The 25,197-nt window shown below is 45.2% G+C and overlaps 1 protein-coding gene and 1 long non-coding RNA gene across 2 annotated transcripts in view; one reads left to right on the plus strand and one right to left on the minus strand.

Moving 5' to 3' along the window:
- The window catches only part of LOC308254354, a 52,222-nt gene that overhangs the window by 8,092 nt on the left and 18,933 nt on the right, over positions 1–25,197 (minus strand). The gene's annotated exons all lie outside the window — the stretch shown is intronic.
- Positions 7,313–20,671, plus strand: LOC308254349 (polyunsaturated fatty acid lipoxygenase ALOX12-like; the record flags this gene model as incomplete). The annotated part of the gene is given in 15 exon segments (XM_080680326.1): positions 7,313–7,447; positions 7,852–8,053; positions 9,914–9,995; positions 10,099–10,221; positions 10,315–10,418; positions 10,673–10,833; positions 11,367–11,510; positions 12,150–12,359; positions 14,621–14,707; positions 14,938–15,107; positions 16,431–16,536; positions 16,540–16,552; positions 19,965–20,065; positions 20,194–20,364; positions 20,492–20,671. Coding segments are annotated over 15 exon segments (1,989 nt in total).

A 25,197-nucleotide genomic window follows, 5' to 3' on the forward strand; every position in this document is an offset into this window, starting at 1 on the left:
TGTTCAGTAGTCATTGTATTCATGCAGAGTGAAGACCCCCCTACACACAGGGCAAAGAGCCTGGGATAATAGCCTTGCTGCTATAGTACTGGATCACAGAAAGTTATAGGGCATGCTCTATCAAAACTCATGGGTTCACCATCTTAATGTGTACAGAACTTTCTTCTGGCCACATTTATGTATTTACTTTTTTCTAAGTATTTCCTCTTCATTAAACTAAGAGTAGGTTTAACTGTGGCAACCACACCTTGGTGAGGAACTTATGTTTTATTTTATATTCATTATGAAGCTTTTAGAAGGGGTTAAGCAGATAAAACACTTCATTCTATTGGGATTGGCAATCTGCCATGGACCCTGAGTGCCCCTATGTCTTTCTACTGGGTATGTCAGAAATGCAAAGCCCTGACATCTCATTACTTCAGAAATTTATCAAGGTTGTTTCCGCAGTGAGCAACCTTGAGTGATGAGGTCATGTTTCTGTAGACAGAGAATGGACATGGAACTGCTTACCACAAGAATGGTGAGTTCCCCAAACTCATGGTCCTCTCCTATAATGCAGCCCACTGTGTGTGCTGTCACTCACCTAGACCCACCTGAATCACACTCATGGTACTTAGGAGGGCATAAGGAACTGATGTGAATATGAACTGTGGCTATTGCTTTTGTTTTGGCTAATAATATGCCCTTTGTTACTGAACTAGAAGTTTTGTGTCTTCTGCTACCATTCCTCAAATAGCAAGTAGTCAACCTTATTGGTTTTTAAGTTGAATAAAATCTTAGATCCTTCACTGTTCTTGAAAATTACACCCATCCTATTGGAAAATTTTTTAAAATTATAACTTTTTATGATAGTGGAGATGCAGAGAAAAGAGCCCTCTGTACCATGCTGCAGCCTTTTGGGAAGCAATTTGACAACATTAGTGTACACTTATTGGCAAATTCATTGAATTTTATACATCAAATATGTGCAGACTTTGCATGTCCAGCATACCTCAAAATAGTGGTTTAAAAAGGATATACAACATCTAATATAAAATATATACATGCGGGAGAGAAACCAAGATGGCGGCATAGGTAAACACCTGAACTTGCTGCCTCGCACAACCACTTCAAAACTACAACTAAATGACAAAACAGGTATCATCCAGAACCACAAGAAGGCTGACTGAGTGGAAATTATACAACTAGAAGGAAAGAGAAAAGCACACTTTGACTCAGAGAAGGTGCGGAGGTGCAGAACTGAAGTGCAGAGGTACGGAGGTGCGCATGCTGAAAGGGCTGGCAACTGAGTACGCTGTTGTCTTTTTCAATCAGGAGGGAGATACAAGATCCCAATTGCTCTGAACTCTAGTTCCAGGCGAGACTCTGGGGACCTAGACTCATACGGGGAGAAACTGGACTGTCTGGCATCAGTCGGAATTCGAGGGCGGCTTTCTCTCAGAGGTGCTTGCAGCGATCATTGTTCCTGCATGGTGCCACGGGACACAGAGATACAGGAACTCTTCCAGGCAGGGCTGATGGTCAGCCATTGCTGTTTGCTCCACCCTGGGGATTCCCTGAGACCCCGCCCCACCTAATTTACAACCCCACCCAAGCTGTGCGCAGAGGCTTTTGCATATGAATGGCCTGGCCCTTTGCAATCTGAAACCTAACATACTGCAACTGGGTCACAAAGCCCCAGAGCTTCCAAAAGAAGACCCAAAGCTAAACAGCAGCTTGCATTGCTTCACAGCTGAGCCTCATCTGGGCACCTCCAAACCCCAAAAAAAGAGAATGAATCTGCAGATCTCTCTGTAGCTCCTGCTGGGTGGCCTCTCTCCTTGGAGATCCAAGAGCCAGTGTACCCAGTGGTCAGACAGAGACCATACAGACTACAACTCTTCATATCCATAAGAGACACACTCAAGGGGCAGACTCAGTGAGCACCAAAGCTCCACTGAAGCAAGTCTTGCCCCATAAGGGTATTTACAGCACAGAAGTTCTCCCATCACAGACACAACTGATCCTCACAGCCAATTGGCCTAGAGGTCAATTCCTCCCAGTGATGCCAACAACAATCAAGATTTAACTACAACAAGACTCTGCACACAGCCCACAAAGGGGTGCACCAAGAGTATCCATCTCAGGTAATTAGGGAGGCTGAGCCACTGGGCCCTATAGGACACCTAGCACACAAAGCTACCCTTCCAACTCAGGGAATCAACCAAAATGCAGAGACAAAGAAACAGGTCACAAATAAAAGAAATGGAGGAAAGCAAACTACTGGATATAGAGTTCAAAACCACAGTTATAGGGTTACTCAAGAATCTTCTAGAAACCACTGATAAATTTAATGAGACCCTCGAGGATATGAAAAAGGACCAACTAGATATTAAACATACACTGACTGAAATAAAGACTAATATACAGAGATCCAACAGGAGACTAGAGGATCCCAAGAATCAAGTCAAAGATTTGACATACAAAAAAGCAAAAAACACCCAACCAGAAAAGCAAAAAAAAAAAAAAAAAACGAATCCAAAAAAAAGAAGATAGTATAAGGAGCCTCTGGGACAACTTCAAGCATACCAACATCTGAATTATGGGGGTGCCAGAAGAAGAGAGAGAGCAAGATATTGAAAGCATATTTGAAGAAATAATGACCGAAAACTTCCCCTACCTGGTGAAAGAAATAGACTTACAAGTCCAGGAAGTGCACAGAACCCCAAACAAAAGGAATCCAAAGAGGACCACACCAAGATACATCATAATTAAAATGCCAAGAGCAAAAGACAAAGAGAGAATATTAAAAGCAGCAAGAGAAAAACAGTTAGTTACCTACAAGGGAGTACCCATATGACTATCAGCTGATTTCTCAACAGAAACTATACAGGCCAGATGGGAGTGGCAAGAAATATTCAAAGTGATGAATAGCAAGAACCTACAACCAAGATTATTCTACCCAGCAAAGCTATCATTCAGAATGGAAGGTCAGATAAAGAGCTTCACAGATAAGAAAAAGCTAAAGGAGTTCATCACAGCCAAGCCAGTATTATATGAAATGCTGAAAGGTATTCTTTAAGAAGAGGAAGAAGAAGAAAAAGGTAAAGATAAAATTTATGAACAACAAATACATATCTATCAACAAGTGAATCTAAAAATCAAGTGAATAAAAAATCTGATGAACAGAATAATCTGGTGAATATAATAGAATCAGGGGTATAGAAAGGGAGTGAACTGACAATCCTCGAGGAGAAAGGGGTATGGGGGATGCAGGAAGAGACTGGACAAAAATCAAACACCTATGGATGAGGACCATGTTGGGGGGGGGGGGGGCGGGTAAGGGCATGGTGTGGGGTGGGAACCGGGTGGAAGGGAGCTATGGGGGGAAAAAAGAGGAACAACTGTGATAATCTGAACAATAAAGATTTTAATTTAAAAAAAGAACCTACAACCAAGATTACTCTACCCAGCAAAGCTATCATTTAGAATTGAAGGTCAGTTAAAGAGCTTCACAGATAAGAAAAAGCTAAAGGAATTCATCACCGCCAAGCCAGTATTATATGAAATGCTGAAGGGTATTCTTTAAGAAGAGGAAGAAGAAGAAAAAGTTAAAGACAAAAACTATGAACAACAAAGTGACAATAAATACATATCTATTAACAAGTGAATCTAAAAATCAACTGAATAAAAAGTCTGATGAACAGAATACACTGATGAATATAATAGGATCAGAGGCATAGAAAGGGAGTGGACTAACAATTCTCGGGGGGGAAAGGGGTGTGGGGGTGTAGGAAGAGACTGGACAAAAATCGTACACCTATGGATGAGGACAGTGGAGGGGGCGGGTAAGGGCAGAGGGTGGGGTGGGAACTGGGTGGAGGGGAGCTATGGGGGGAAAAAAGAGGAAAACTGTAATAATCTGATCATAAAGATTTATTAGTAAAAATAAATAAATAAAATAAAATAGCCGAAACCGGTTTGGCTCAGTGGATAGAGCGTCGGCCTGCGGACTGAAGGGTCCCGGGTTCGATTTCGGTCAAGGGCATGTACCTTGGTTGCGGGCACATCCCCAGTGGGAGGTGTGCAGGAGGCAGCTGATCGATGTTTCTCTCTCATCGATGTTTCTAGCTCTCTATCCCTCTCCCTTCCTCTCTGTAAAATATCAATAAAATATATTTAAAAAAATAAAAATAAATAAAATAAAATATATACATGCATTTTAGTGTGAAATCTCATTTCTGGGAATCTATCCTATAAATATAAGAGTATACATACAAAGGTGTTCATTAAAGCACTCATGATAATTAATACTGAATACCCATCAAGACAGTAATTCTTCAAGCTATCAAAGAGAGCAGTTTAATCTCCATTTATGGATCTGAAAATATTACCATCATGTAATATTTTAGTGTATTTTTTTAATGAGAGAGAGAGAGAGAGAGAGAGAGAGAGAGAGAGAGAGAGAGAGAGAGAGAGAGAAATCGGTTGCCTTCTGTACACCAGGACCGGGGATCAAACTGATAACCTGGGTATGTGCCCTGACTGGGAATCAAACCCAAAACCTTTCAGTGTACTGTACAATGCTCCAACCAACTGAGCCATATATTGCTAACTGTGGAAAATAAAATGTAGAGTGTGACTCATTTTTGGGAAGAAATAACCCAAACCATATGAAGCAATCCTATCAACAGAAAGGAGGGGGCAAGCAGAAACAGTAGATATTGACATTGGTTGTCTGTCTTGGAATGCGGATGTGGATAGAAAAAAAAAGGGGGAGAAAAGGAATACATTACCTACTCTAGGTGCATGGACGCCAAAAGTTTTATTACAGGAAATACTCTAACTTATCCCTGAATTCTGGAGTGTCCCTCAAGGAAGTCCTTCAGCCCAGTCTGTGTGCTCAGTGGTTGAGCATGGACCTGTAAACCAGGAGGTCACCTATTATATATATATATATATATATATATATATATATATATATATATATATATATATATATATCTTATCTAATAAAGATGGAACATGCTAATTGACCATCACGTATGGCTGCACCCACAGCTAAGGCTAAGTTCTCATAAGGAGCCTTAACAAGCAAACAGCAGGGACCTAAGGCTAAGCCCTCCCCCACCCCCGTGGGGCTTGACAGGGGACCTCAAGGTGCACTTCCTGTCCTGGTGCTGGGCTAGGGGACCTCAGGCTGCTCCCCCTACCCCAAACCTCAGGCTGTGCCCCCCACCTGGCAGGGCTTGACAGGGGGCCTCAAGGTGCACTTCCTGTCCTGGTGCTGGGCTAGGGGACCTCAGGCTGCTCCCCCCACCCCAATGCCAGGCCGGGGGACCTAAGGCCATGCCTCCCACCTGATGGGGCTTGACAGGGGACTTCAGGCCATTCCCCCCACCCCGGCACCAGGCGGGGGGACCTCAGACCGCACCCCCTGCCCAGCGGGGCTTGACAGGGGACCTCAGGCCACACCCCCTGCCCCAGCACCAGGCCAGGGACCTGAGGCTGCGGCCCCTGCCTGGCTGGGCTTGACAGGGGACTTCAGGCCATGCCCCCCCACCCAGCAGGGCTTGACAGGGGACCTCAAGGTGCACCCCCAGTGCTGGGTCGGGGGACCTCAGGCCGTGCCCCTGCCCAGCAGGGCTTGACAGGGGACATAAGTCTGCGCCCCCCTGCCGATGGGTTTTGACAGGGGACCTCAGGCCATGTCCCCCACCTGGCGGGGCTTGACGGAGAACCTCAAGGCATGCCCGCTGCCTGGGTCTGGGCTGGGGGACCTCAGGCCACACCCCCCATCCTGGCACCAGGCCAGGGGACCTGAGGCTACGACCCTGCCCAGCAGGGTTTGATAAGGGTGGGACTGGCAGGGTCTGGATCTAGCCCAATGCAGGGGGTGGCCGGGTCTGGGTCTCAAGTGATTTTGAGGTGCATGTGGGTGGGTGGGGACTTGACTCTGGGTCTTGTGCTCTGGGCCTCAGACTCTGACAGGAGGAAGGTTTTCATATACATTTTACTAATTTTCTTTCATCTCTGACACTTCTATTATAGAGAAAGGGAAAATAGCAATATTAAATTATTTCCTCTAAGTAATCCCCTTTTAATGTGCACAAATTTCATGCACCGGGTCACTAGTATATATATATTTGATTTTTTACAGAGAGGAAAGGAGAGGGATAGAGAGTTAGAAACATTGATGAGAGAGAAACATTGATCAGCTGCCTCCTGCACACCTCCTACTGGGGATGTGCCTGCAACCAAGGTACATGCCCTTGACCAGAATCGAACCTGGGACCTTTCAGTCTGCAGGCCGATGCTCTATCCACTGAGCCAAACCAGTTAGGGCAGGAGGTCACCTTTTGATTCCATCAGGGGACATGCCAGGTCTACAGGCTCAATCCCCAGTAGGGGCATGCAGGAGACAGCTGATGGACGATTCTCTCTCATCACTGATGTTTCTATCTCTCTCTCCCTCTCCCTTCCACTCTCTGAAATCAATAGAAAACATATTTAGCCCTAGCCAGTTTGGCTCAGTGGATAGAGCTTCAGCACTCGGACTGAAAGGTCCCTGGTTCGATTCCCATCAAGGGCACCTATCTCCATTGCTGACTGTATCCAAGTCCCAATCCGGGCACCTGTGGGAGGCAACCAATCAATGTGTTTCTCTCACACAGATGTTTCTCTGTGTATGTCTCTCCCCCTCCCTTCCATTCTCTCTATAAGTCAATGAAAAAATATCCTCAAGTGAGGATTAACATAAATAAATAAATAAATAAATAAATAAATAAATAAATAAATAATTTTTTTAAATAAAAACATTTTTAAAATAGTTTTTAAAAGAAGAAGAAGGGCCTTCTATGGCCCACAATGATAATCCCAATTCTCCTTTAGCAAGCAGACCTCAAAGGTGAAGAGAAGGTGGGTACAATCGCCCAAGGACATCAAGCACTGCCAGCAAGAATAGGGCCCCTTCAGAAAATGCTATCAGTTGTAAAACTGCCCCCGGGTGTAGAGAGAAAGGGACATGAGGGCCTAGGGTGTATTTGCCCTTCCCCTGTCCAGCTCTTGCCCCACCCAGGCTCGGCCCCTCATCTTCCTCCTGGCCTCACAACTCAGCACTTTGCTGAGAGGAGCAGCTGCTTTCCCCCACCCTCTGGGCTAATCCAGGTTCTGGTTTGACTGGGGTGGGGCCCAATCCTGTAGTGGGCTGGCACACACAGTCCTGCTTTATTAAGCCCAGGACTTGTCCTGAGGCAGCAGGACCAAGCCTGGCCGCGGAATCTTTGGTACCAGTAACGGGACCTCTGCCATCCAGGAGAGCCCACCTGCTGCCATGGGCCGCTATCGCATCCACGTGGCCACCGGGGCATGGCTCTTCTCCGGGTCTTTCAACCGCGTGCAGCTGTGGCTGGTGGGAGAGCGCGGGGAGGCAGAGCTGGAGCTGCAGCTGAGGCCAGCGCTGGGCCAGGTGGGCGGGAAAGCTGGAACTCAGGCACCCTGGCGGGGCTCAATGCATGAGGGCGGGCAGGATGCTGGAGACTAGGAGCCAGTGATGGGCATTCGTGCTGGAACTTCCAGTGAGAAGGGACGCGGGCAACTGGGTGGGTTGGAGGTTCAGAGCCAGAGCCCAGCTGGGCTCAACCCCTCTCTCCCTGTCCGCGACTGTGGTCCACTCAGCTTCCACTGCTTCCCTAATTCATCCCAGGCCAGTATCACTCTGGGATCAATGGTCAAAGGGAAGGTCCTCCAAGAGCGTGGGTGCGGTGAGAGCTCAGTTGATGGACAGGGTAGGTGATGATGCTCAGTCCTCAATAAAATAACACTCAAGTCTTCACCGCGCATTCCAGGTCTACCATGTTCTGGTCCCCACAGGTGGAAGAGTTTGAGCAGGATGTTCCCCAGGACTTGGGGCCACTGCAGTTTGTGAAGTTGCGCAAACACCACTCCCTGGTGGACGATGCCTGGTTCTGTGACCGCATCACCGTGCAGGGCCCAGGAGCCTTGGAGGAGGCCGCCTTCCCCTGCTACCGCTGGGTGCAGGGCAAGGGCCTGCTGACCCTGCCTGAGGGCACAGGTGAGAGGTTGCCTCAGGGAAGTGGGTGGGGGACCCAGGGAGTACTGGAGGTGGGGGGAGGCAGAGGGTAGCACTGAGGAAGGCCATAGGGGTTGAAATAGTGCATGCTCAGCAAGTTAAAGGTGGACAAGACAGAAAAATAGGGAAAAGTTATACATAGAATTACAAAGGCTGGAAATGCCACTGGACAGGGAAATGAGTGATGTGTAGATCCCACCTCCCAAAAAGGTGAGCAGAGGGAATGGGAGGTGAAGCCATGCTGGGAAACAGAAGAGCCAAAGTAAAGGGGGAAGGAGATCTCCATGTGACTGGGAACAAGTTAGGGCAGGGACAGGTAAGGCTAGCACATGGGACCCCTGAGAGGAGGCAGGAAAGGGGAGCAAATAAATGATATGAGGTGGAGAGCTGGTTTGTGAAGAGATGAGTTCCATGTTTTCATGAAAAAAAAAAAAACAGTTAAGAAATAGGAGACTGTGATCCCACTTCCAGGAATATATCCTAAGAAGCCCTACACACTCTGACTGGGGTGGAGATGAATGAGGACAGCAAAGAGAGAATCTGCTACCTTAGGAAATAAGTATAAGAGACAATTGAGGGAAATGACAGGTAAGAATGGAAGCCTGAACTAAATATCTTTGAGGCACAAGTAAGTATAGGTACCGATGAGGGCAGGATTAAGCCAGGTTGCCAACTATAAACTATGTGAAGTTGAGGATAGGTGAGATGAAGCCAGATAAAGTAGCAATGTGGATCCACTACTTGGTTTGGCACACATAGAATACCTTATCCCAGGGAACAGTGGCAGTGGAAGTAGGCTGAGGTCTGAGAACGTAAGTGTACCTAACTTGAAATATGTCATTTTGGAGAACAGCTTAAGGTGTGAACAGGAAAGAATCAGGACAGGAGAAATTAACAAAGGAATATGGAGTAATGTCGGATAAGTATGGACATTTCAGCTGATTAAGAATGAAACTTATAGACACTGTGATGAAGAACAGCGGTAGATAGGAAAATTTTAGTTAAGGTTTACAATAGGGTGTCAAAAAATGGGATTTTCCTCTCAGGAAAAATATGAGATTGAAGATTGGTGAAATTAAGAAAAGGGAGTGGGAAAAGATGAATAACTAGAGAACTAAGCAGAGGAGACAGAGACAGAGAGAAAAAAATCAAAAGAGTATGATGCCATACAGTTAAGAAATAGGAGACTGTGATCCCACTTCCAGGAATATATCCTAAGAAGCCCTACACACCAATCAGAAAGAATATATGCACCCCTATGTTCATTGCAGCATTATTTATATTGCCTAAGATCTAGAAACAGCTCAAGTGCCCATCATTAGATGAGTGGATAAAGAAGCTGTGGTATATTTACACAATGGAATAGTATGCAGCTATGAACAAGAAGGATTTCTTACCCCTTACAACAGCATGGATTGACCTGGAGAATATTATGCTGAGTGAAATAACCCAGTTGGAGAAAGACAAGTATCACATGATCTCACTTATAAGTGGAATCTAATGAACACAATGAACTGTTGAATAAAATAGATCCAGAGATATAGAAGCATGGAGCACACTGACATACTCAGAGGTGGGGTGGTGAGTGAGGGGAGATGGGAAAAGATTAAAACCAATGAACTTATATACATACATGCATAACTATGGATACAGCCCATAGTGTGGTGAAGGCCTCAAGTGGGGCGGGGACAGGAAGGGCGATAAAAAGGAGGGAATAATTGAGGGACATCTATAATACTGTCAACAATTTAAAAATAAAAAGAAACAGGATACTGGATGAAGCCAGGCATAGCATGAGATTGCAGAAAGCATTTGAGGAGAATTGCTGTAATGTCTCCCCAGCCCGCCTGGCAGGAAACAATACCTTGGATGTGTTCCAGAAGCATCGAGAAAAGGAACTGGAGGAAAGACAGCAAATCTACCGGTGACCACCCTATTAGAAGCCTCCCAGCTGTACCCCCTTCCCTGACAACTTCCTCCATCAATGACTTCTACCCCCTCCATTAACCTTTGTCCCCATATCCTAGCTGGGCCACCTGGAAGGAAGGGTTACCCATGACAATAGCTGCAGGCACTATAGATGATCTGCCTCCAAATATGAGATTCCATGAGCAGAAGAGGCTTCACTATGAATGGACAGTGATTGCAGGGTGAGGAAATGGTCAGAATGGAGTGGGGCTGGTGGATCCAGAAACAGGTAGGATTTGGTAAATTGATGGTTTCATCTTTGATATCTGTTCTAGGCTTACGGAGATGGTCCTCAAATATGTTTACACCCTCCCAAGCCCCTGGAAATGCCTAGAAGATTTTGATCAGATCTTCTGGGGACAAAAGACTGCCCTGGCTGGTCAGTGTTTGTCCCAGGTCCCCATAACCCCTTGATGACCCTATTGATGAGGTATGTGTCACATTGCATAGTCTCCAAACTTCTTGCCAAAAAAATAATTTGAGGCCTGGGGATCTCACAAAGGCCCCATGAATGAAAACATGTGGGCTGGGTATGGAGAAGTCATGTGACTAAATCCCTAAAATAGAGCCTGAAGGAGAGGAACATCAGTTATAGTGAATATCCTCCTCCTAACCTCCACTCTGACCCCACAGAGAAGGTTCACCAGCGCTGGCAGGATGATGAGCTTTTTGGCTACCAGTTCCTCAATGGCACCAACCCCATGCTGTTGAGACGCTCCACCTCTCTGCCCCCCAGGCTGGTGCTGCCCTCAGGGATGGAGGAGCTTCAGGTTCAGTTGGAGAAAGAACTCCAGGTACACCCTGCAGCCCTTTATTGTCTTCTCCTTGTCTGTGAGGTGGTGAAGGGGAGGGACCAAATGTGAGTCTGGAAAGGGAGGCTGTGGTAACCCACTATCCCTGTGGGTAGAGTCCTCTGCTGGAAAAACCTAGAGGTGAAAATGTAGGGAAAGCATCGAAGCTGGATTCTGCCAATAAAACTGACCATTAGGAGATGGTGGGGAAAGGAGCTTGGGCAGCCTGACAAGGGGAGCGCTGGGCATACCTGTGCTACAGAATCAACTGGCATACTTAGTCCTAAAACTGCCTCTGACACAGACAAGCTGCATGTCTGTAGGGAAGCCTCCTTTCATGGGGTCTTAGCCCTCCCTGTAAAATGCAAGAACTTGAACTTGATACTCAATGTTTCCTTCACTTCTGCCACTGGGACTCAGGTACTGATGTAGGATAGTGGCAAGAGAGAGAATATCTTTACATTGTTTCCCCTTTGCCTTGGCCATGGGGAAGAATGCTTTCAACTCTAACCCTGGATTCATTCCTCTTTCCTTAGAATGGTTCCCTTTTTGAGGCAGACTGCATCCTACTGGATGGAATTCCAGCCAATGTGATCCAAGGAGAGAAGCAGTACCTGGCTGCCCCCCTTGTCATGCTGAAGATGGAGCCCAGTGGGAAGCTGCTACCCATGGTCATCCAGGTGAGGTGTCCTTGACAACCTCCTCCCAACACTGCTCTGTGTTCATCCCCAACCTCTGCCAAACGACAAAGACAGCAGGCTCTTGTCATCCACCCTTGCGTCATTCAGTGACACCTGTCCTTATATCCAATATCTCCTACCTTACAGCCTACTCACAACTCATCTGAAATTGCATTTTTGAGAGTCATAATGGTCTCAGTTGCTTCTTACCTTACGGCTACTTAATCTGTTTCTGACCTATAAATCTAAGAAATATTCCTTCTTTCTTAGACATCTTTTCTCCCTTGGTTGTAATGTGTTTTCACTCTTACTGTTCTTATCAGTTGATAAGAACTGTCAGTTATTTCACATGTCCAGCTTCTCATTCCTATTCTACCATCCTAACTCACACCCGCATCAAGTTTCTCTCAATCATACTTCATTCCCTCTTTCTAATTCATCCTGCTTTGAACCTGACCATCATGGCACTGACACTTCCCAAAGCACTTGAGAGGATGAGTGGAAGGGCCTTCACTCCTCCTACTATATTATAATCCCTGGGAGACAATAATCTTAGTCACCAGTATTTCCCCCAGAATAATAAGCATAGTTTCTAACATAGGATGAAGTCAATGAATGCTTAGCTGCTCTTTGTTTCAGATCCAGCCTCCCAGACCCAGCTGCCCCACCCCACCACTGTTCCTGCCCTCAGATCCACCCCTTGCCTGGCTCCTGGCAAAGATGTGGGTCCGAAGTGCAGATTTCCATGTTCATGAGCTCCAGTATCACTTGATGAACATGCATCTGCTGGCTGAGGTCTTCGCTGTGGCCACCATGAGGTGCCTCCCAGGACTGCACCCTGTCTTCAAGGTACATCCTCTACCTTCCATGTCTCTTCTTGCTCACATCCCAGAGAAAGGAAACAATGCAACTACTCTCTAGGATTTAAAAAGCATAAGCCACCTTTTTGGGAGGAAGTTAACAAAGCTTCTTCTAATTGAATGAATGTCCATGTTATTGTAATAAAAAATCTTTATAGCAATTTGTGAACAGAAAAAAATTATTGTGTCAGGATCTTGCCCTTGTGGCTTTATTTCTAATGTCCAAATTATTTTATTTTGAGATAATCATAGATTCTTATGCAGTTTGAAGAAATAATACAGAGAGATGCCATCTATTATATTAAATCAAGTTACTTAGCATATATTCAGCACTTATTGTAAGGCAGCTCTGATATTCTCCAGCAGAGTCTGCTGTAGAGCAGTAATATAATTTGATAAACAAAACTTATTGCTCTGCTTCACAGAGCTAACATTTAACTGGCAAGACAAACGCTACACATAAAAAAATAACCAGAGAACAAAATCTGAATATAAAGCTGAAATCAAGACAGAAAGTAATAAACACTATATTTTTTATGAAGAATATTCCACCACAATTTAGGATTCATTAGGTAGAAGGTCAAAGGGATAAAAGACCAGCCCCAGAGGTTATTTAATCTGCCAATGAGAGAGGTGCGTGACATGGTAGTTAGATCAATGGAAAGGAAAATGCAAAGACCTTGTGATGAGAGGAAATAGTAGTTGCAGCATGCTGGGTGCATGATTGAAGAGAAAGCTAAGAGGTCTGAGCTGCTGCAACAACTAGGAGCCCACCCAGTCTATACAGTTGTGCTGATCCAGAAATACTGTAATTTCATAAAACAGCGAGTCTAGAATCTATTGCTAACCAGAAGGCAGCAAAAATAGCCATGTGCTTCCTTTAAAAACATTTTTGAAATCTTGATGACACTAGCAGCATGAGCAAAATGGTACAAGCTTATGAACCAGAACAATTGTCAGAAACAATACAGTGAGCAGAAGTCCATTTTGAAGTCAAAGATGATATGTTCGGTTTCAGGTACATGGAGTTGGAAGTGGTGGCAAGATATGTGAGTGCATGCTGGGTAGAACATCTGAATTGTGTTTCCTCCAGGAGTCCCAACCTTCATCTCCAAACCTGTCCATCAGGGTCCTCATCTCTAAATGGGGATAATGGGCACTCTATCATGGAGGTGAATAACAGCGTTACATAGACTAAATGCAACAAAAAAATAGTAGTTCTTGCTATTATGATTAGTTCTTTGTCTTCTGGTTTCTTCCCTCCTCGTGTAGACTTTCGGTTTCCTATGACACTCAGCATCTTTAATGGTCTTTCAGGGGTTTCAGACCAATGTGAGTTGCTTTGTTATGTTGGTACCAATGATATCAGTTGGGTCCTTCCCTCTCTGCAGCATCACCAACTCACATAAATACCAATATTGCATGAATCCCCCATCTTAGGATGAAGACAAAATTGTCTAAGACAAAAGGAAATGCACATGAGGATCAGATGGCCTTTTTGAAGGGCAAAGGGAAAGCAGGAGAGAGCGGCCCTAACTAACAGTGTCTAATTGGAGGTGGGAGGAGATTTGACAATAGCCCCTCTGCTGTTAAAGAGGGTAGATCAATAAGGTTCCTTTAATTGTGACTGAAAGTACCCTGCCCATCCCAATCCCTGAAATTTTAAAAATGCATACTAAAACAACTAGAGGTTGGAGGAACAGCTTTGAAAATTAATAGAAAGGCAAGTTTAAACTGTATGGATGTGTATGCTAGAAAAATTATTTTAAAATATCAAAAGTTAAAGGACTGATTCTCAAAGGACACCTATACTCAAGGGGGGAATAATAAAGGTAATGATAAGAGCTACTACTAAAGGATGTCTGTGTGATAGGCAATGTACTGAACACTCTCATACATTATACATACGTTATACATATAAGGATCACCACAGCACCCGTGATGAGACCCTATTGTCATCCCCTGTAAAGAGATAAAGAGATGGGTGCTTAGAGGGTTTATTATCTTGGTCAAGTATCAAAGTAAGTAGTGAAGATTAAAATCCTGGTCAGTCAGACTCCAAAGCTCAACTCACAGAGCAATGGGAGAATATGAGACTAAGAGGTCAGAGAGGTAGGAGACTATCTGGCAAAGGCACCAGCAGGTAGAAAAGCATCCAGAGAAGAGGGAGACAAAGCCACCATGCTGAGTGCCACTCACTAATAAAGAAGGATCGAAGCATATTGTACATAAACAACCTTCTCCATCCAGCTCCTGATCCCACACACCCGCTATACCATGGACATCAACACCAGGGCACGGAACCAACTCATCTCAGATGGAGGTATATTTGATAAGGTAAGGAGGTGGATTGTGGGACCACCTAATCACCCAAGTCTGCATGACCTCCTGTCACTTTCAACATTCCAGGCCCCCCTGTGTGACTGTCCTGACCCTTTAACCCAGGAGCCTTGCCCCTTTTTACCAATATCTTTGAATCTGAAAGGCCACATCTGACACTTTATATAGTATGCCATGTTCTCCAGCTCTGTTTGTCCCCTCAAAACCCCTCATTTCTATTGTCACAGGGATGGAGCACAGGTGGAGGGGGTCATGTGCAGGTGCTCCGTCGGGCCATGACTCAGCTGACCTATCGCTCCCTCTGTCCTCCTGATGATCTGGCTGACCGGGGCCTGCTGGGAATCCCAAGTGCCCTCTATGCCCATGATGCTTTACGGCTCTGGGAGATCATTGCTCGGTGGGTGAGAGTTGGAGAAATAAAAGGACATTGGGAACAGTGAGAATGGGACTTTAACCTGAGGTCACCATGAGGCCAAAGGAATATGAAATTAAAAAGTCCAGAAAGGAGAAGCAAAGGAGTCAATTGAGAAGAGATAAGGAACAGTGAGGATATGGTGGGTAGGGTCTGAGGATGGGAAGGTTGAAATAAACAGTGTAAGTAAGCAGACTTGTGTGGGTGAGTGAAACCATGGGATCTGGTGGAATCAGGGATTTTGTTATGAAGAGTGACTATAAACCATGTGTTTGGAATTCTTTTTCTTTATTACCTATATATATAAAAGCCTAAGCGACTGTTACAACCAAATGACCGGTTGACCAGTTGCTATGATGTGCACTGACCACCAGGGGGCAGACACTCAATGCAGGAGCTGCCCGCTGGTGGTCAGTGCACTCCCACAGCCAACCTCTGCAGCTGGCCAATGTCCTCCAGTCCCTCCCTGCAGCTGGCTGGCCCCCCCAATCGGCCCATGGGGTTGCTGGCCAGCCCACTGATGTCCCGTGGTTCCTCCCCACAGCCAGCCGCCAACCTCCCATGGACCTTCCCCCTGGCTGGCCCAGCCCTGATCGGCCCCGATTGCTGGCCAGGCCAAGGGACCCTACCTGTACACGAATTTGTGCACCAGGCCTCTAGTTTAATATATTTGTACTGATTTCAGAGGGGAAGGGAGAGGGAGAGAGAGAAAGAAACATCAGTGATGAGAGAATCATTGGTTGTCTGCAGCCTGCTAGCCCCTCCTGGGGATCTAGCCAGCAACCTAGGCATGTGCCCCAACTGGGAATTGAACTGTGACCTCCTCGTTCATAGGTCCACACTCAATCACTGAGCCTCATTGGCCAGGCGAAATTCTTAAAACTAATGTCCCACATTTCCTTCTTTTCTAAACTAGTGTGTAGAAAGAGCTCCAGGATGTCCCAAAAGGCAAATCTTGTCAGATCTGTTCCCAGGTACAGTGAGAATCAGCTGGATAGACACCATAGAAAAGGAGTAGCAGCGAGAGGCTAGAGCAGGGGTGGGCAAACGTTTTGACTCGAGGGCCACAATGGGTTCTTAAACTGGACCGGAGGGCCGGAACAAAAGCATGGATGGAGTGTTTGTGTGAACTAATATAAATTCAAAGTAAAGGAGCGGAGGGGAGAGCAAGAGAACCCTCCGCTCTTTTGGCTCCGCGGGCCGGATAGAACAGCCGAACGGGCAGGATCCGGCCCGCAGGCCGTAGTTTGCCCACGGCTGGGCTAGAGCCTTCTACTCTTAAGGAGTTCAGCTCCCTTCTCTGAGCAGGTATGTGGAGGGGACTGTCCTCCTCTTCTATCCCGGGGATGACGTCGTGAGAGGGGACCCTGAGCTGCAGGCCTGGTGTCGGGAGATCACTGAGGTGGGGCTATGCTAGGCCCAGGACCGAGGTAAGATCCCTTCCTAGAGAAGGGAGCACCTTAGACCCTCTGACCAGAGGCCCTTTTCAGCCTTGCCCTTCTGGGACATGACCCCAACCCCGCATCCAGGGGTGGGCAAACTTTTTGACTTGAGGGCCACAATGGGTTCTTAAACTGGACCGGAGGGCCGGAACAAAAGCATGGATGGAGTGTTTGTGTGAACTAATATAAATTCAAAGTAAACATCATTACATAAAAGGGTACTGTCTTTTTATTATTATTATTTCAATAGTTTTATTCATTTCAAACATTTTAACAAGAAGAATATAAACACTAATTATTATAATTTGAAACTTCAAAAAATGGAGGAATCATAGCACAATAACATACCTTATATTGAAGATGGCAAAGGCAAAATAAAATTGCCTAACAAAGGAAAGGTACAAAAGCCTTTCAAATTAAACTTAAATATAATAAAATAATTTAAAACTAAAACAAATAGAAAAGAACAAACTGTGTAAACAGTAAATTAAACATTTTCTTTAGTGCAACTTCCAAATTATGCCCGGGACGTAGATGTAGATGGCAATGTAGACTGGGTTGAAAGGTTTTTGGTCTTTAAAACATCAACTTCAGTGGGAACAGTGTTGTTGGTCTCCTTTTTAGCTAATGCTCTGATACTGTGCTCTCCAGGGGCGTGTCTCCCTACATCACCACGATAACGTGTCTACACATTCCCAGGGTGATGTCGGGGGACGCGTCCGCGGGCATTACAAGGAGCCTCTGGAAGATTGAGAGGTTGTTCCTTCTACTGAATGGGCGGATATAAATCCGCCCACTCAGAAGAAGGAGCTGCGGCTGTGTTTCCCAACATTGCCATGTTAACACTGCTGCTGGTGAAGGAGTGGAGGGGAGAGCAAGAGAACCCTCTGCTCTTTCGGCTCCGCGGGCCGGATAGAACAGCCGAACGGGCCGGATCCGGCCCGCGGGCCGTAGTTTGCCCACGGCTGTTCCAGAACAACCAGTGGGCGGGGGGGCATGGCCAGCAAGCCTGCACCGCCAGGCCAGCCATGGTGGTCCCAGTGCTGCCCCTTCAGAAGAGGCAATGGGAGAGGGGGCAGCGCGGTCCCAGCGCCTCCACAGAGGTGGGACAGGGCGGGACCACAGCACCTCAATCTCCCACGGGGCCTCCCCCCAACAGCCCAGCCCCCGATCGCCCCCCTAGTAGTGGGTGGGAGCAGGGACAGCACTAAGGAGCAGTGAGCCAACTTCTGGTTGAACAGTGCTCCCACCCCCACGCCCACAGCTGGCAAGCACAGCGGGAGCCTCTCCTGCCTCCACAGCAGCACTAAGGATGTCCGACTGATGGCTCCTGAACTGCGAGAGGGCGCAGGCCAGGCTGAGTGATCCCCACCCCAGTGCATGGATTTTTGTGCACCAGGCCTCTAATGTAAAAATATTGTAATCATATGCCGCACTCCAAAAACTTACCTCCCCAATTTAATCAGCAAGTGTAATAGGTGAGCAGGTCCTTAAACGCCCTGAGCAGCATCTCAACTGTAAATTGAGTGGATGGGACTGTGAATTGATACTGTTCCAGCTCCAACATCAGTCTATGACTTCTCTTTTTTTCTGCATTATAGCCCAGATACCTGAAACTACTTTCTGGAAATAGGAGAGCAACCTCGGTTTTCTTAACTGTTTTGGGGGAGAGTGAAAATTGTATTAAAATAAAATAAACCTAAAGAAAATTAATGTTATAAATCATTGGCCTAGAACCTGAACTTTTAGTAAGGTGACATATCTATCAAAGAACAAACAAACAGCTCCCCAAGAAACCCCTTGCCCATCCAAAGGTAACCACTTCATACTGTGCAGGTTAGATTTAACTGTTTGAACTTTACACAAATGAAAATACAAAAATGCACTCACTAATGTCTCAAAATACATTTGGAAATTACCCATGCTACATGGTAAGGAAATGGCAGAGCTGAGCTATATGCTACAAAATGTAGCATATAGTTCATTGTTCTCATTGTATATTATTCCATTTTGTGAATATGGTGGACTTTATTTTTTCCTTTCTCCCATTGATGGGCATTTGGTTTGTTTCCATTTTGAAGCTATTAATGTCATTGCTGCTGTGAACAATGTTGTGTGTACAGTTCTGTTGGGTATGTATCTTAGAAGTGAAATTGATGGTCATAGGATATGTGTATGTTCAATTTTAGTGGTTTCTGACAGTTTTCCAATGTGCTTGTAAACATTTACTCTCCCTCCACAGAGTATGAGATATAGTCAGTATCTTCTCAAATATTTAAAAAAATGCTTTGGTCATATTGTGAATATGTTATGTTTTCACATTTGAGTTTAAGTTGTATTCTCCCAGTGACTGGTAGAACCGAGGAACTTGTCCTAGGTTTAGTAGCCACATGGATATCCTCCTTTGTGTGGAGCCTGTTACTCTTTTGTACCATTTTATTTTGGGTTTTCTACCTCTCTCCTGTTGCTTTTAACCACTTTATGAACGCTGGGTATTTGACTAACCAGCCTCTCGGCCCTGCCCACTCCCCACCTTATAAATATACCTACAATGGACTGAGGGGCTTTGCATGAACTGTCCCTTTATAAGGTAACTATTATTATCTCTATTTTCATAGTAAAATAAACAGAAACTCAGAGAAGCTAAGCAGTCAGTCCAAGGTAATGCAGTTAGTCAGCAGTAAAGCAAGGACTGGTCTCTTGACTAAATTATTAACTACCCCTCTTTACATCTCATATCTCCTTTCCTTAACTTACTTATATTCTTACTAGAAGCCCAATGCACGAAATCCATGCACTGGGTTTGGGGGGGGGGCGGGCGGTGGGGAGGGTGGTCCCTCAGCCAGGCCTACACCCTCTCACAGTTCAGGAGCCTTGGAGGATGTCCAACTATGGAAGCAGGCCAAAGCCGTCAGTTGGACATCCATAGCGCTGCCATGGAGGCGGAAGAGGCTCCTGCCACCGCTGCTGGGCTTGGCTGTGAGCACGGCTTCTGGCTGAGAGGTGCTCCCCCTGTGGGAGCGCACTGACCACCAGGGGGAAGCTCCTACATTGAGTGTCTGCCCTCTTCTGGTCAGTGTGTGTCATAGTGACTGGTTGTTCCACTGTTCTGTCAATTTGCATATTAACCTTTTATTATATAGGATTACTATCTAACAAACTGTGTGTAATTTGACTTAGTTATTCTGTTTATTATTATTATTCCCTATTACAGTCTGTTTTGTCCACCAACATATTCCCACTGCCTATATAATATCTGGTACATAATAGTTGATGACTTTTTAAATAAATGAATGAATGAACACTCACTAATTCTAACATAAAGACATGCCAAGATATCAGCATTTATTTCCTTATCTCCTTTGGAACTGCAGTGTCTAAGCTTTGTTCTTTTCTCTAGGCTTCCCTGTGTCCTTCCAGTCTCGAGCTCAGCTCTGCCATTTCCTTACCATGTGCATCTTCACATGCACTGCCCAGCATGCAGCAGTCAACCAGAGCCAGGTCTGGACAACCGAGAGCCTGGGTCTGTGAGAGGCAGTGTCTGGTCTAGGGGACACTTGAAGAACAGAGTTGGGGTCTAGGGTCTTGAATCAGAGTTTCTGAGTGATTACAGATTCTTCTTTTTCTAGTTGGACTGGTATTTCTGGGTCCCTAATGCGCCAAGCTCAATGCGGATGCCCCCACCCACCACCAAGGAAGATATCACAATGGACACAGTGATGGGCTCATTACCTAATGTCTGGCAGACCAGTCTTCAAATGTCTGCCACATGGCTCCTTAGCCGTCCGCAGCCAGACATGGTGAGAGGGGACCTCAGGAATTCTGAGGGGACTGATGGCTGACAAAGAGACTTTAGGATGAGAGACAGGAGTTTGGGTCCCTTTTTCTTAGAACTACAAGATGATTGATCCTTTCTTTCTGCTTCAGGTACCACTGGGGCATCACAAAGAAGAGAATTTCTCAGGTCCTGAATCCAAGGCTGTTTTAAGGCAGTTTCAGGCTGATCTGGACAACCTGGAAAGGGAAATCGTGGCCCGGAATGAGCAGCTAGAACTTCCCTATGAATACCTGAAGCCCAGCCTCATAGAGAACAGTATCACTATTTGAGCCTAAATCATTCACCCTTTAAATACTTGAGGCCACCACCATAGTTAATATTTTCCACCTGATTTTTACTGTTTCCATGGGTCTGAGTTGCTATGGTTCTATTTTCTCCTCTTGAGTTCCCTACCTAAATATCTCACTAGCATGAGGCATTATCCTTACTTTCTGTTCCCTAATAGGATGATCTTTAACTTGAAACCAACTCCCTTAGAGAAATCAAATATCTACCCACGTAATGTTTTCTTTCCTCTGGAAATTTTGCCTTCTCTGTTCATCAATAAATCATTATAGCCCTAGCCAGTTTGGCCTGTGGACTGAAGGGTCCTGGGTTCAATTCCAGTCAAGGGCACATGCCTGGGTTGCAGGCTCGATCCCCAATGGGGGGCTTGCAGGAGGCAGCTAATCAATGATTCTCTCTCATTATTGATGTTTCTCTCTCTCTCTTTCTCTCTCTCTCTCTCTCTCTCTCTCTCTCTCTCTCCCCCCCCCCCTTTCCTCTCTGAAATCAACAAAAAAATAAAAATAAATCATTATATAATGACATTACATTATCATTGACATAAGTGATTCAAAAATGTGTTTTAATGGTGTAGCTAATTTTTTAATACAGTGGAAGATAGAAGTCAATTCTATATCTCTTTTCTGCTCTGGATAATAATCCATCACAGCACTGTTCATTGAAAAACCCATCCCTCCCATTAATCTATAACACTGACATAGATTAAGTTGCCATCTACGAATGAATTCGTTCTCAACTGTCCAGTAGTTGTACCCACACTCACATAACTGCTACAACTTTATTCTTAACACTGGAGGCCTGGTGCACATATTCGTGCACCAATGGGATCCCTCAGCCTGGCCTGTGGGATCGGGCCAAAACCGGCTCTCCGACATCCCCCAAGGGGTCCCAGATTGCGAGAGGGCACAAGCCAGGCCGAGGGGTCCCAATGGTGCAGATCTGGGCCAGGAGGATGTGGGAGGTTGGCCAGCCAGGGAGGGGCCACGGGAGGGCTGCAGGGCACATCCAGCCCATCTCATGCAGTCCCTATCGGCTGGACCCCAGCAACAAGCTAACCTACCGGTTGGAGCATCTACCCCCTGGTGGTCAGTGCATATCATAGCGACTGGTAGACCAGTTGACTGTTTGCCCCCTGGTGGTCAGTGCATGTCATAGCGAGCAGTTGAGCAGCCTTTAGCATATCATTAGCATATTACACTTGATTGGTTGAATGGCCGACTGGAAGACGGGACACTTAGCATATTCGGCTTTTATTATATAGGATAGCACTCTTATTCAACATAGCACTGGAAGTCCTAGTCACAGCGATCAGACAAGAAGAAGAAATAAAAGGCATCAAAGACATCCAAACTGGAAAGGAGGAAGTAAAATTCTCATTACTCACAGATGACATGATATTGTACATAGAAAACTCTAAAGATTCCACCAAAAACTACTAGATTTAATAAATGAATTTGGCAATGCAGTAAGATGCAAAATTAATACGCAGAAATCAATGGCAGTTTTATACACCAATAATGAATTCTCAGAAAGAGAACCTAAACAAACAATCCCATTTACCATTGCAACAAAAAAAATTAAGAAACTTAGGAGTAAACTTAACCAAGGAGGTAAAAGGCTTGTACTCAGAAATCTACAGGGTGTTGAAAAAAGAGATAGAGGAAGATATAAACAAATGGAAGAATATACCATGTTCATGGATTGATAGAATTAACATCATTAAAATGTCTGTACTACCCAAAGCAATTTATGGATTCAATGAAATCTCTATTAAAATACCAACAGCATATTTCACTGATCTAGAACAAATACTCCAAAAATATATATTGAACAACAACAACAAAAAAGACTCCAAATAGCAGCAGCAATCTTGAGAAAGAAGAAAGAAGAACAAAACTGGGGGGATCATAATACTGGATATCAAGTTATACTACAAAGCCACTGTAATCAAAACAGCCTGGTACTGGCACAAGAAAAGGCATATGGATCAATGAAACAGAACAGACTCCAGAAATCAACCCAAGCCATTATGCTCAATAAATATTTGACAAAGGAAGCAAGAGCATACAATGAAGTCAAGACAATCTCTTCAGTAAAGGGTGTTGGCGAGAATCCAAGATGGCAGCGTAGGTAAACACCTAAACTGCTGCCTCGCACAACAATTTCAAAACGACAACTAAAAGACAGAACGTCTATCACCCAGAACCATTGGAAAGCTGGCTGAGTGGAAGTTCTACAACTAGAATGAAAGAGCAAACAGCATTGAGAGGTGCACAAGCACTGAAAAGCTGAGGTACGGGGGCGAACGAATCAGGCTGGTGACGGACGACTGGGAGCGCTGCTTTTTCAGCCCAAAGGGAGACAAGCTCCCGATTACTCCGAACTCCAGTTTCTGGGGGGACACGGGGGACCCAAACTCCTACGGGGAGAAGCTGGACTGTCTGCCGTGGGGTCGGAAAGTGAGGAAGGCTTGCTTGCAGGGCTGCGTGCAGGAATAATTATTTACTGCACTGGGGCCCAGGACACTGGGACGTGGTCGGAGACCCAGAGCTGGCTTACTGGCAGCCATCACTGTTTGCCACGCCCTAGCCTAGTCACGCCCTGAGACCCCACCCTGCACAACCTACAAACCCACCCAAGCTGCAAGCAGCAGCTTTAGCATATGAATGACCTGCCCTATTGCAGCTTAACCTAGCAAACTTGCGGTTCTGGTCAGACAGCTCCAAAACCTCCAAACCCCAAGCAAAGAGGAGAAAACTGTAGTTCTCACTGTAGTGCCTGCTGGGTGGCCTCAGACAGTAGCTGACCTGCACCCCATTGAAGATCCAGAAGCCAGTGTACCTAGTGGTCAGTGTGAGACACCCGATTTCAACTCCTCACATCCATAAGTGACACATTCAAGAGGCAGATTCAGTGAGCACCAAAGCCCCACTGAAACAAGTCCTGCACCATAAGCATGTCTCCAGCGCAGCAGTTCTTCCATTATAGACACAGATGTCCTCACAGCCAATTGGCCTGGAGGTCAATTCCTCCCAGTGTACCAACAGCAATCAAGGCTTAACTACACCAAGACTTTGCACTCAGCCCACAAAGGGGTGTACCAAAGGTGTCCACCTCAGGTGATTGGCGAGGATGAGCTACTGGCCCCTTTAGGTCACCTACCACACAAAGCCACTCCATCAACACAGGGAAGCAGCAAAATGCGGAGACAAAGAAACATGTCACAAATGAAAGAAGTGTAGGAAAGCAAACTACTGGACGACATAGAGTTCAGAACCACATTTATAAGGTTACTCAAGAATCTTCTAAAAACCGCTGAGGAACTTAGTGAGACCTTTAAGGATCTTAATGAGAATGCCAAAAAAAAATGGAAAAGGACCAGTCTGAAATTAAGCATACACTGTCTGAAATAAAGAATATACAGAAACTCAACTGTAGATCAATGTACCTCAAAAATCAAACCAAAGATCTGAAACATGAGGAAACAAAAAACACCCAACCAAAAAACAAAAAGGAAAAAGAATCCAAAAATATGAAGATAGTGTAAGGAGCCTCTGGGACAACTTTAAGCATACCAACATCAGAATTTTTGGGGGTTCCAGAAGAAGAGAGAGAGCAAAATATTGAAAACCTATTAGAAGAAATAATGACAGAAAACTTTCCCTGCCTGGTGAAAAAAATAGACTTACAAGTTCAGGAAGCACACAGAACCCCATACAAGAGGAATCCAAAGAGGACCACACCAAGACACATCATAATTAAAATGCCAAGAGCAAAAGACAAAGAGAGAATCTTGAAAGCAGCAAAAGAAAAACGGTTAGTTACCTACAAGGGAGTACCCATACGACTGTCAGCTGATTTCTCAGCAGAAACTATGCAGGCCAGAAGGCAGTGGCAAGAAATATTCAAAGTGATGAACAGCAAGAACCTACAACCAAGATTACTCTACCTAGCAAAGCTATCATTCAGAGTTGAAGGTCAGATAAAGAGCTTCACAGACAAGAAAAAGCTAAAGGAGTTCATCACCACCAAACCAGGATTACATGAAATGCTGAAGGGTATTCTTTAAGAAGAGGAAGAAGAAGAAAAAGGTAAAGATAAAAGTTATGAACAACAAAATGACATCAAATACATACCTACCAACAAGTGAATCTAAAAGTCAAGTGAATAAAAAATCTGAAGAACAGTATGGACTGGTGAATATAATAGAATCAGGGACATAGAAAGGGAGTGGACTGACAATTCTCAGGGGAAAGGGGGTGTGAGGGGTGCGGGAAGAGACTGGACAAAAAGCTTACACCTATGGATGAAGACAGTGGCGGGGGGTAAGGGCATGGGGTGGGGTGGGGAATCAGGTGGAGGGGAGCTAGGGGAAAAAAAAGAGGAACACCTGTAATAAACTGAACAATAAAGATTTATTTTTTAAAAAAAAGAGAGAAATAAAAATAAAGAAAAAGCTAAAGGAGTTCATCACCACCAAACCAGGATTACATGAAATGCTGAAGGGTAT

Source organism: Plecotus auritus (genome assembly GCF_963455305.1).
Source record: "Plecotus auritus genome assembly, chromosome: 7".
Classification (NCBI taxonomy): domain Eukaryota; kingdom Metazoa; phylum Chordata; class Mammalia; order Chiroptera; family Vespertilionidae; genus Plecotus; species Plecotus auritus.